Source organism: Pteropus vampyrus, unplaced genomic scaffold (genome assembly GCF_000151845.1).
Source record: "Pteropus vampyrus isolate Shadow unplaced genomic scaffold, Pvam_2.0 Scaffold23, whole genome shotgun sequence".
Lineage (NCBI taxonomy): Eukaryota > Metazoa > Chordata > Mammalia > Chiroptera > Pteropodidae > Pteropus > Pteropus vampyrus.
Genome location: NW_011888804.1, coordinates 7,377,308 through 7,388,643, shown reverse-complemented (window position 1 = coordinate 7,388,643; position 11,336 = coordinate 7,377,308). Strand labels below are relative to the sequence as shown.

At 47.6% G+C, this 11,336-nt stretch overlaps 1 protein-coding gene across 1 annotated transcript in view; it reads left to right on the top strand.

Moving 5' to 3' along the window:
* Positions 1 to 11,336, top strand: part of KSR2 (kinase suppressor of ras 2) — a 366,625-nt gene that overhangs the window by 59,363 nt on the left and 295,926 nt on the right. The window contains 2 exon segments of the mRNA XM_011356069.2: positions 3,863 to 4,003; positions 7,356 to 7,506. Coding sequence (XP_011354371.1) covers positions 3,863 to 4,003; positions 7,356 to 7,506 — 292 coding nt within the window.

Below are 11,336 nucleotides of genomic sequence, written 5' to 3'. Positions count from 1 at the left end.
CTCGTTAGACTTGGGATGGAATCCCGATCCTTCCACTTAGTCACTTGATGACCCTGGGCAAGTTATTCAACCCTTCTGGGCCTTGATTTTCCCATTTGTAAAAATGGGGCAACAGTTAGACCTCTGTCTCAGTGTGGCTGTGCGGATTAAACAGACAATTCATAGGAAGTGCTTAGCAGAGCGAAGGCCTGTAGCTGACAGCCATGACCGTTCTACACCAGCGGTCTTGAGGGGCTGATGGGAACAGCTTCCGGTTCTTAGGGCCTCTGTTTGGGAGGGCGCTGCTCAATCTTTGTCCAGTCCAGTGTCACACTCTGGGCAGTTTTCTGGGTTTTTCTCTACTAGGACTAGTGGTGCCCTTTTCCTGAAAGGAGATTCTTGGTTTTCTTTGCCTCAAGGGGAAGACCTGGACTCACCCATCTTCCCCATTCCATCTGTGCCCTAAAGCCCAAACTGCCCCCCACCATTGCTAATGCATCACAGTGGGGGACGCCCCTTGATTCTTGCTCCTGGGCAGGTAAAGGTCCGGTCTCAGGGTAACCTTGAAGACACCTCCCCAGCATCCAAGCATTCCTTCTACAGTGACTTAGAACACAGTGTTTATGCCTATGTGGCCTGTCTTCTGCACAGACATTATGTCACGTGATGCCTCAGCAGGCCTGTGACGAAAAGTGACGTGCCCATTTTGCAGGTGAGAAAGTGGTGGCTCAGGAAGCTGATGTGACTTGCCCGCCCGCACCTCAGAACTGGAATTTAGAAACTTATTTCTCTCATAACACCAACAAGGCTTCCCAGGATCAGCGAGGCCCTCTCTCTGCCCTGGAGAGGTCGGCGTCAGTTCAGTGGCAAGGACCCGTGAACAACTCACAGTGCAGCATCCTGATAAAGAGAGGGAGCTTTGGGGTCATATCCTGGCTCCCAGTCATAAATAGTTCTATGGATCTGGGCAAGGGATTTAACGTCCTGATGTCTCAGATTTCTTGTTTACAGAATGGGCTCAGACTACCAGCCTCATAGCGGGCATCATAGCATGGATTCACAATGAACAAACACATTCAGAGCCCTTATCCCACAGCGCCAGGCACACTGCAAGCGTCTAGTAAAAGGTGGCTGCTGTCATGGCTATTATTCCCCCAAATTCTTTAATGTAGCTGACAAAGATGCCCCCAGCAGACATCTCAGAATTGCTCGCATCATGGGCTTTTGACCCTGGTATCAAAGGAATCCCTCACACGGAAGATTAGAAAGAAAGAGGCAAATCTGTAGGAACCAACAGGAGAGATCCTTGGGGCTTACTACAGAATGGAAAAAAGTAAGCTTGCAGAAAAATGCATATTGCATGATACAATTTATGTCAAAAAAAACCCAGCCCTATACATAAAACCACAATGCAGTTTCTACACGTATGTACGTATGTACGAAAATGCATAGAAAAAGATCTGGAGAAACAGACTGATCTCAGTAGGTTCCTTCATTACTTCCAGGGAGAGGGGGCCTGCATTCATGGGGGTGGTCAAAGGGAGCTTTGGCTTTATCTGATATGTTCTAACCTTTTTTTTTTTTTGCAAGGAAAATATATACACATGTTAATTAAATGATGAAAGTTATCCTTTCTGCAGTGTTGGGGCTTTGGAATCAGACTTGGGTTAGAATCTGTCTGGTTGTGTGAGTGTGAGCAAATGACTTAACTTCTCTGTGCTCATGTCTTCATCTGTGAAGTGTAGATCTTAATAGCATCTAGCTCCTGGAAATGTGGGGATATGGTGACATGACTCTTGTAAAACCTTCAGCCTGGGCTTGGCATGTGGACGCGCTCAATGATGGTACTTTCATTGTTATTATTACACTTATTTCATTTATTCCTCCAAATTTGGAAAGGGCTCCTTAACCCTTTAAGTTGTCTTTATTTTCAACAAGTTACAATGCAAGGAAAGCTGTGAGAAATTTTATAATAAGAGTGTGTACAAATAAAATGCCAGGGAAGAATTGATAAAGACTTGCTGGAGAAGGTGATGTTTGAGATGGACTTTGGAGAAAAAGTCAGATTTCTATGAGTTGATGGGGCTGTGTATCAGTTAGCCAGAGATCCCAAAAATAGGTACCAACCAACCACAACACCTTACATGTAGGATATGTATAATGCCCAGCCTGTTCACTGAGGGGACTGGAAACAATGACATCCCAATATCAGTAAGCACTAATCTTGGCTTCCAAATGCCATTTGCCACTCAGTGGAACCAGCACCCCTTGGAGAAAAGATTGATTCAGAGTGGGGGCAGGGAAAGAACAAGATGACTTCCTGTTGTGACAGGAAGTAAGGAATTGCTCCAAGAATGATGGGGATGTGTCAAAGTGGTTTCTTCTGTGTGGTTTTCTGTACCTGGGCCAAGGAAAATGGTTGAAAGAAGTTGGACAATAAAAGACAGACATGAGAGTTCTGTAGATATCTTGGGTGAGGACCTCGCTTAGAAGTCTTGACAGGTCAGACCCTATTCATTCAGAAATAAGTGATAGGGAACATTTCCTCTTTAACATTTTCGATTCTAATTTGTGATTTCAAAAGGAAAGTGTTTCAGGCACATGAGCATCCCATGAATATCATGAAACTGTTGCCAGTGGAATGTAGGCTTATCAAGAATGGCAACTGTCATTTCATTAGTAAGGTGAATAAAATTCATGTGAATTTAAAAACCAGTTTTCTGATTGGTTGCAATGGGTTTCAGTCTTAGATGTCAGCGGGGCTGGACAGAGCAGCTCTTGGCTTCTGTGGCATTCCCCCCGCCCCGCCCCCCCCCCCGCCCCCCACAACAACCCCAGTGGGAAGTGAGGGCCGCCCTCTGAGTGCCTGAGAGACTTACTGGGGGAGATTTCATAGTGGCCCAGCCTGGCTCACTTGTTCCAAATGCCGGGGCCAGGCCTGGGTCATGTGCCCCCCTGCAGCCTGTGTGGGGTGGGGCGGGGTGGGTGAGACCAGCCTTACCTGAACCATATGGACTAGGAGCCAAAGAAGGAAGATTCCCCTCAAAGAAAGTTGAAGTATTCTTTTCAGTGAAAGGGAAATGAGACCAGCCGGACAGAAGCAACAGTTGTCCACTGCTGTCACCCCTGCTCTGAATTTTGTGATCCTGGAATCACAGGGCTGTCTTCCTGATGAATGGTGATTGACAGTGCTTGGAATCCCGCCACCAACATGGGCTCGGGCCCTCTCATTTTAAAAGTATTTGTTAATTTGCGAATACTTGTATGTGATTTAAGATTCAGGTGGTAACAAAGGGTTTAAATAAAATGTTCTCCTACCTCTGTTTTCCACTCCCCCTTCCCTCCCCTTGAAGGCTGAGAATCCTTCCAAAAAGTGTCCGCATTTACAAAGATAAATACATTTCCCACGTGAATGGGGGAGGATGTCTGTCATCTGTCGAGATCGTTCTGTATGGGCACATAGCACACATCCTCATTTTATTTTGTAGCTGCTCAGAGTGCCGGTGTGGGCACGAACTCTCATTTATGAGTCTTCTCCTGATGGACCCTCAGGGCGTTTGCAATCTCTTGCCATCGCAAACAGAACTGCAGGAAATATCCTATCCAGTCATTTTGCACAGGACGGACACGGTGTCTGCAGGATGAGTTCCCAGAAGTGGCACTGTGGGGGTCCAAGGATCTGGGCAGTGGAGACGTAGATGGGCACAGCCCCAGGGCCCCCACCGGGGTGCTGCCGATGCGTGTCCGCGCGCATCGCAGTCGCACCAGCCTTCAGAACACGGAGTTGGTTGGGGTTCGCGTGGGGACGGGGCAGTGGGGAGATCCTTGCCGCCCCTCCTTGTGACGATGCCCCTGAGATGTGCCCTTATCTGTGTTTCCACAGAGCAAGCTGGTGAAATACTTCAGCCGGCAGCTGTCCTGCAAAAAGAAGGTGGCCCTGCAGGAACGCAACGCCGAGCTGGACGGCTTCCCCCAGCTCAGGCACTGGTTCCGGATCGTGGACATGCGCAAGGAAGTCCTGGAGGTGACCGGAAGTGGCCCCTGCACCTCCCCCCCTCCCGGCCAGCCCCTTTAGGCACCTGGGTTTGGCTGTGCCCGGCACCTAGTAGGCCCTCGATAAATATGTAGAAGATCTCTGATGTCATCTGATGGGTTATTAAGAAAGAAAACCAATAGAATGCACGCCAGCCATCAAAAAAAAAAAAAAAAATGAGTGTGTTTCTAGAGTCAGGACTTTCTTTTCAGCTCTGCCACTTATTAACTCAGTCACTTTGGCCAAATTACTTGACCTCTTAGACTACCACTGTCCAGCAGGGCTTTCTGCTACGATGGGGATATTTTATACCCGTTCTGTCTGACGCAGTAGCCTGCAGCCAGCCGGAGCTGTGGAGCACGTGAATCGTGGTCAGTTGCATGTGGCCGAGGAACTGAATTTTAAACTGTATTTAATGTTAATTAAGTTGCCAGGGGCCACCATGTTGGACACCAAAGTCTTAAGAGGGTTCGTTTTCTCACCTGTTCAGTGGGGCTAATGATGATCTCTTCTTAGCTGTCATGTGCAATGCGATGATCCATATAAAATGTTCAGCCCTGCTCTGGCACCTAATAGCGCTTAGTGAGTGTCAGCTTATCGGTATTGTTGCTATTGTTGAAAAACTTTGGAACCGGAAGGTTCTCTAAAGGCAAAATGAAACGAGAACCGTCTTGGGGTGGTCAGCACCCATATGGCCCCTAGGATCGTGGGATTTCCTTTCCCTCTCGGACCCCTGGGCCCCACTGTGTCCAGCCCTTCCTAATAAAAGCAGGCCACATTCGTTGCATCTATGGTGCCAGGCGTTGTACTAAGGGCTTGACATGCAGGCTCTCAACTACCGAGACTGTTCAGACCCTCACGATGACCTGTTGACATAGGGACGACTATCATCCCCGGGGCACAGAGCAGGAAGCTGAGGCTCAGATGCAGTGACTAGCCTTGCTCCTGAGTGGGCGGGGCTGGCAGGAGAAGCCAGTTCCGATGGTCTCCCGAGCCTAAGGCAGAAAGTACTTCATTCTTCCCTCCTTTTCCTGTTGCTGGCACCTCCCCAAGCTGGGGAGAAGAAGAGGCGGCGCGCCCTGTCTGCAAGGCCAAGCACCATTTCTCAAGCTGCCTCCTGCTTCCTGCTTGAAGGGGCCTGGAAGGCTCTCTATCATCTTTTGTTTGTTTCAGACCTTGTCTCAATGCGGCTCACACCCACCCCTACATTCCCCGCCCCCTCCCCCGCACATCTTGCACATGCGCTCTAGATTGTGTACTGTCATATATTCCCTTATTTCATTACCAGGGTGGCCGTGTCATGTGAATATCCTTAAAATGGCAGGTCCTGTATAAGTACAGACAGTACATTTTACTTGCATGGCCCAGTACGCTTTTCAGAAGCTTCTGGGACCATTTATTTATCAAGTGGTACAAATAACGCAGATGTCTTCTGGACGAAGGGTTGAAAACTGGTGGCCCTCAAGCTGTCTGTGATGCACAGACGTTTTTGTTGTTGTTTGGTTGATAGGGTTTTCAAAAAATATTTTTTGAGCCAATATTTAAAAGTTGAAAGAGTTTGCTTAAAACCCCAGATCTCTGGCTTCTCTTGAAAAATCGGAATTGCTGACCACACTGAACCGAATTCCACCGCCACTTGGATCTTGTAGGCTCCCAAGGTTACAGCTTTGCTCGTTTACATTTACCTGCCCTGCAGGTACCTGAGCTGGGCTCTTGAGAGAATCTCGAGAATCTTGAGCCCAAGGCCACCAGCAAAGATGTGAAGACAGAGCTCGCATTCCAGCTCTGTCTGCAGCTCACATGTGCATCCACCAGAGGTCCCCTTTCTGTTGGGGAATCAGTAGTGAGGAGAAAGTTCCAAAGCCAGACTGCCTGGGTTCAAACTTACTGTGTGACCTTGGACAAGTGGTCTAACCTCTTTGAATTTCAGTGCCCTAGTTACAGGCTAATGATGATGATAAATATTACCTACATTATGTGGTCTTTGTGACATTAAAAAGAAAATCCATGAAAAGCCCTTAGATCAGTGCTCCATCCATTTATTATTATTATTTTACCAAACTGAGGTGCATCTGTTCTTTTGGCCCAGGTTTGTTAAGGCTTTCTCCATTTTTGATGTCATTATTACTTCTGTGGTTTTTTTTTTTTTGTGTGATTAAATGTCCGGTAAATTGAATATTTTGGGGGTACGTTATAGGGTAAAATGCGCAAATGAATCTTGCAGCAAAGAAGAGAATTATTTTATGTTGGCAATCATCCCTTCTAAATGTGCTTCATTTTGTACTTCAGATCCTGGTCCATCACCTTTCTCAAAGTGGGGCTTATCATCAAAGTGTTCTTATTTGAGAAAACCTCTAAGTGACTCTGCCCCCTGTCCTAGTGAGTTTGAAAGGCACCAATTGGAAAGTCACTGATTTGGCTTCGTGGCTTTTGCTCTGAATCTTTTTTTTTTTTTTTGGATAGAATTTTTGTGCTGATGCAGTTTTCCTCTTTCTGGCTGTCAAATTTAACTGGGGTGGGGCTGGGTGTGTGGGAGTGTCTGATTTTGCTGTAATACACAGATATGACCACAAGAGGGCACAGATATTCCACATACTACCATAGAATCTCCATCCTTAGTTATCTGAAACTCTTATTTAAATAATAACAAAAATAAATGTAAAAACATCGGATACCATTAAGTGCTATAAAGTGAAGGCTCTCTTTTTTGTTCATGCACAGATAGAGAAGTTTGACAGATTTCAAGGAGTATCCATATTATGGTGTCTGGAGACATATTGTTTCAGGAAAGGGGGATTGGTTGCTGGTGGCTGTGAAGAGACGCCTACCCAAAACATTTAGTAGAGAGTGGAGGACAGCCATCAGGACACTGGAGCTCTCTAGTTTGCTCTGCTCTGAGTTCACCCTAAATTTGGGACAAGTCACTGCAGTTCAAGCTGAGCAGGAGGCACAGAGGGCCCTCCAAAGATGAATAAATTGGAGGCTTTCCCGCAAGGAGTTCAGAAGTGAAATGGGGAGACATCATTAACTACCAGGATTTATGGAGTACTGTGTGCTAAGCATACATGCTTCCTTGCAAATTATATGCGCTTAAGATTCCCATTTTATAGGTAAGTAAAGGGAGGCTCAGACGGGTTAAATGATTCTCTAGCTAATGATAAAGCTGAGAGCAAACTCAGGCTTCTCTGACTCCAGAATCAGAGACCCAACTATAAGGCCAAGCACCCATCCACACATTGCGGGTGTTCCGCTGGGTTCCGCTAGAGGGCAGCGCGGAGAGTCAGACGGCGTTCGTCCCCTCTAGGCACGTGAGGTCTACTTACCACCCATCTTCCCTCCCTAGGAAATCACCCCTGGCCGGCTGAGTCTGGAGGACCTTTTGGAGATGACGGATGAGCAGGTGTGTGAGACCGTGGAGAAATACGGAGCCAACCGGGAGGAGTGCGCCCGCCTCAATGCTTCCCTCTCCTGCCTCCGTAACGTCCACATGTCAGGTGAGCAGGCCCAGGGGGACGGATGGGCGGACGGACGGACGGACGGACGGATATCTGCCGCGGTTCCTGCAGCCCCCTGAGCCCGCAGCTGCTGGCCGGGACCAGACCCGGTCCACTCTGAGTGGTAAACGCTGCTCACGCGCGGAGGAGAGAGGGGCCCAGTGATTCGGAAGCCAGGAGTGGGCTGGGCAGCTCCTGGGAACTCTGGTTCCAGGGGGACTTTCTGAGGTTACAGAGAGTTTAGTTCTGGATAATTAGGGTCCAGATGTGGACATAGCGGGTGTGCGTACGAGACAGGATTGCTTTACCTTAGGTGTTCTAAAGTACCTTTGTATTTTGAGTCGACATCTAGCTTATTTTTTTTTTACATAAATGTACAGTCATTGTAAAATAAATCAGAAAATAGATAAAGAAAAATTAAATAACTACCCTAAGCTCCACCCTATAGAGACCCCGCCTCGCCCCCGCCCCCCGCAATCCCAGTCCCACTCATGACAGACTGAAATGTCTCTGCATAGTTTTAAATGTTCTGGGGTCGAGGGCCGGCACAGCAGAATTGCCCCTGGTTGACCAACTATGAAAGTTATGTTACTCCTTACTCTAGCGCAGTACTGTCGACTCACCTGATATTTGCATGGCTAAGAGGGGACTCTCAATCTTGCAATACAGACAAAACCTGCCTCAAGGTGACTTCGCTCTACCTACAGTGAGGAGCAGCTGGCAGTTTCTCTCCTTAAAAAAAGAAGAAAGAACTGCACTGAATGACAGTGTTATATCATAAACATCTTCTTTGTCAATCAGTGTATTTCCCCCTCACTTTCAAGGCCTGAATACTGCCACCATTTATCAACCGGTCACCTATTTTTAGAAATGTAGGTTGTACCCCTACTTTTCCTGTTGTAAGCCGTGCTGCAGTGAACAGCGTTGAGTGTTATCTTTGGGGCACCTTCATGACGAGTCATTTCGTGTGAACTCAGTATGGTTCCTGCAGCAAAGAGGTTACGTATTTTCAGACTCCCTGTGAACTTTGCTATGTTGCTTTCCAAAAAGTTCGAACCAACTTATGCCTTCCGCCCTCCTCCACCCCTGTCCCTCCACAATGCATGAGAGTGAGCATTCGAGGTTAGGGTCTTCATGGCTTTTCAGGGGTCCTCTCTTCTCATCGGAGTTGGGCTACTGAGTTTGGCAAAGTCCTTTTAAGTGGAGCTGGACCCCAGTTCTTTCCGAGTGAGGTGTTTGTGGCAGCCTTCTGCAAGCTGAGCGGTCATCCTGGGCTGGGCAAGACCCTGAGAGGGCCTCTCATTTGTTGTACTTCAAACTTTTATGATCAAGACTCACAGTAACAAATAGAATTTATATTGCAACCCTGTACCCACACACGCTATACACAAACACGTGTATGCACACACACATATACAGCAGAAACGAGTTTTATGAGACAATACTCATTCTTACTATGCACGTCTTAGTCTTTTCTAGTTTATTCTATATCATTTACCAAATGCCGGTAATGAGCTGCCACTTGCATTTCGCACCTCACTTATGGGTTGAAAAACACGATCTTCTTGGCCCTCCCACCCCCGTCAGCTCTTCCCAGGAAGCTGAGCTCTCGTCTGCGATGTGCTGCCGCCGGTGCCAGCCTTAGAGCCACCAGGTCCTCGAAAACAGCGCCAAGTGCTACACTTTGACCCAATTTCTACAGCACTCAGCCCCGAGGTCCGAGTGGAGAGCAACTCAACTCAGCAAAGGCTCGTCCCCTCAGCTCTGGGTTTCCTTATTGTCACATGTTCCTTCTGCCCTTCCTGTAGGTAGCTGGGACACTTTTACCTTTTAATCTTAACCTTTTTTGGGGAGTGATTTTTTTTTTTTTCAATAGATGCCTCTCTCTCTCCCACTAGAGCATAAGCTGCAGGAGGGCAGGCATCGTAACTGGTTCTGCTCATCATTTTATTCCCAGCCAGAATTTCCCGGCTCAGAATCTGGCACACCGTAGGGACTCGTTCCATGTTTCTGAACCAGTCCGCTTCCCCCTTACGTAGCCCAGGAAGACTCACCAGTGGCTTCATGTACATCGTTTTCCCCATGAATCAGAAAACACTTCAGGATTTGGCATCTGTTCAGACCCCGCTGGCACATTTCCTCCTCGAGCCCTCAATATCAGATAAATCTACTAGTTACGTAGGGTTTCCTACGTCAGGCATGGATTTCACATCTTGGTACTCACCCCAGGGCCTAGAATTCCCTTCCCGCACTGTCCTCCCCGTGAGCCCTGCTTGTCCTCAGGCCTCCTGCTTCAAAGCCGCTGCACTTTGTGGAATGAATGTATAAGTGAGCGAATGCTTAGGTCACCCACCGTTCGTGCCGTACAGTGATTGTCACTTTCCTTGTCTCACCCCCTCATCGGCCCGTGACCTCCCTGAGGACAGGCGCCGTTTGCTGACATTCACAGCACCTCGCCCAGGTCATGTTTGTTGAAGGAACTGCGGGCCAAGCTGTGTGATGTGCTTGCTGCTGATATCCACCAGGGGGAGCCATCCTCCAACGATCCTTCTTGTTTTAAACGCTTCTTCCCTCAAAAATTATCACCGGTTCCTTAAAGCTCCTAACGTTAGATGGTTCCATCATTTCCTGCCCTTCACCTTAACCAAAATGTTATCCCAAACTAGGGAACAAGCTAGTGTCTTTCCCACCAGTCTCTGCCTTCTCTAGGGTCGTACCATATTCATCTTGGTATCCCCAGTTTTGAGCTGGAGTCTCCTACGGTGACGAAATCAGATATTTTAAATTCCGGCGTGTACTGAGGACTCTGCGTGTCCGTTAAATGACTGAGGGAACACAAGTCGTGTTGAGTAACTCGTGGAGACAAGGAAGCTTGATACCCGACCAAGAATATGTATCATCTCTGCCTGCCCCGTCCCCTCAACTTAGAGAATAAGTGTGGCTTCGTTTAAGAGTTATGACTCTAATCTTAGTTTTCTCTTTGGGTTTTGGGGCTATCTTTATTTTCCAGTGTCCGAGAAGCCCCCAAAGATAAGAAAGCTTAACTCTTTATTCTCTTCTCTTAGCTTGTTAGGTCATCCTTAGCCTGAAACCAAAGAATACTTAATCATTCCTTCAACAAACTCAAGGGGCCCCAAAGCCGGGACTTTTCCTCATCGTATCAGCTGTGGCCTGAAACCAAAAAACATTCATTCGCTCATTTAACAGAATTTCCTGAATGTCTACTGTATGCCAGGCGCTATGCTAACATCTGAAAGTGAATGCTTAGATGTCGGTCCTTGTGGGGGACGGATGGTACGCTGCAACCATAATGCGCATGCGCACTATAAAGCGCCTTAGAATAAGTGCCGTGGAGGAAGGAAAAAGCGGGCGGGCGATGGGAGCCCAGCGGTGTCCTCTGGGAATGAGGGGACAGGCTGTAATGTTACCTAGAGTGGTCCAGGCAGGCCTCCATCCTCTTCAATTTTCCTTTCTACCTTCTCCTTCTCTGTCCTCAGTTGTTTGTTAAGAGTACGGAATTTGGAGTTAGACTCAGGTCCTTCCAAATTCTGGGTCTGCTACCTATTAGTGATTTTGAGATTGGTATCTCACGATCTGAGCTCAGTTTCCTCGGTAGTAGGATGGAGATGATGATCATTTCTATTCCATTCGTAGTTGGAAGGATTATATGAGATGATGCAGGCAAAACACAGGGTCTGGCCCGAATTATGTACGTGATAACTCTTATTGTTACGGTTATTGTCACCTTTATCATAGCACCATCCTCACCCCCATCCGACAACCACCATCAGTTTCTACCACCATCACTGTCCCCATCACCACCATCACCA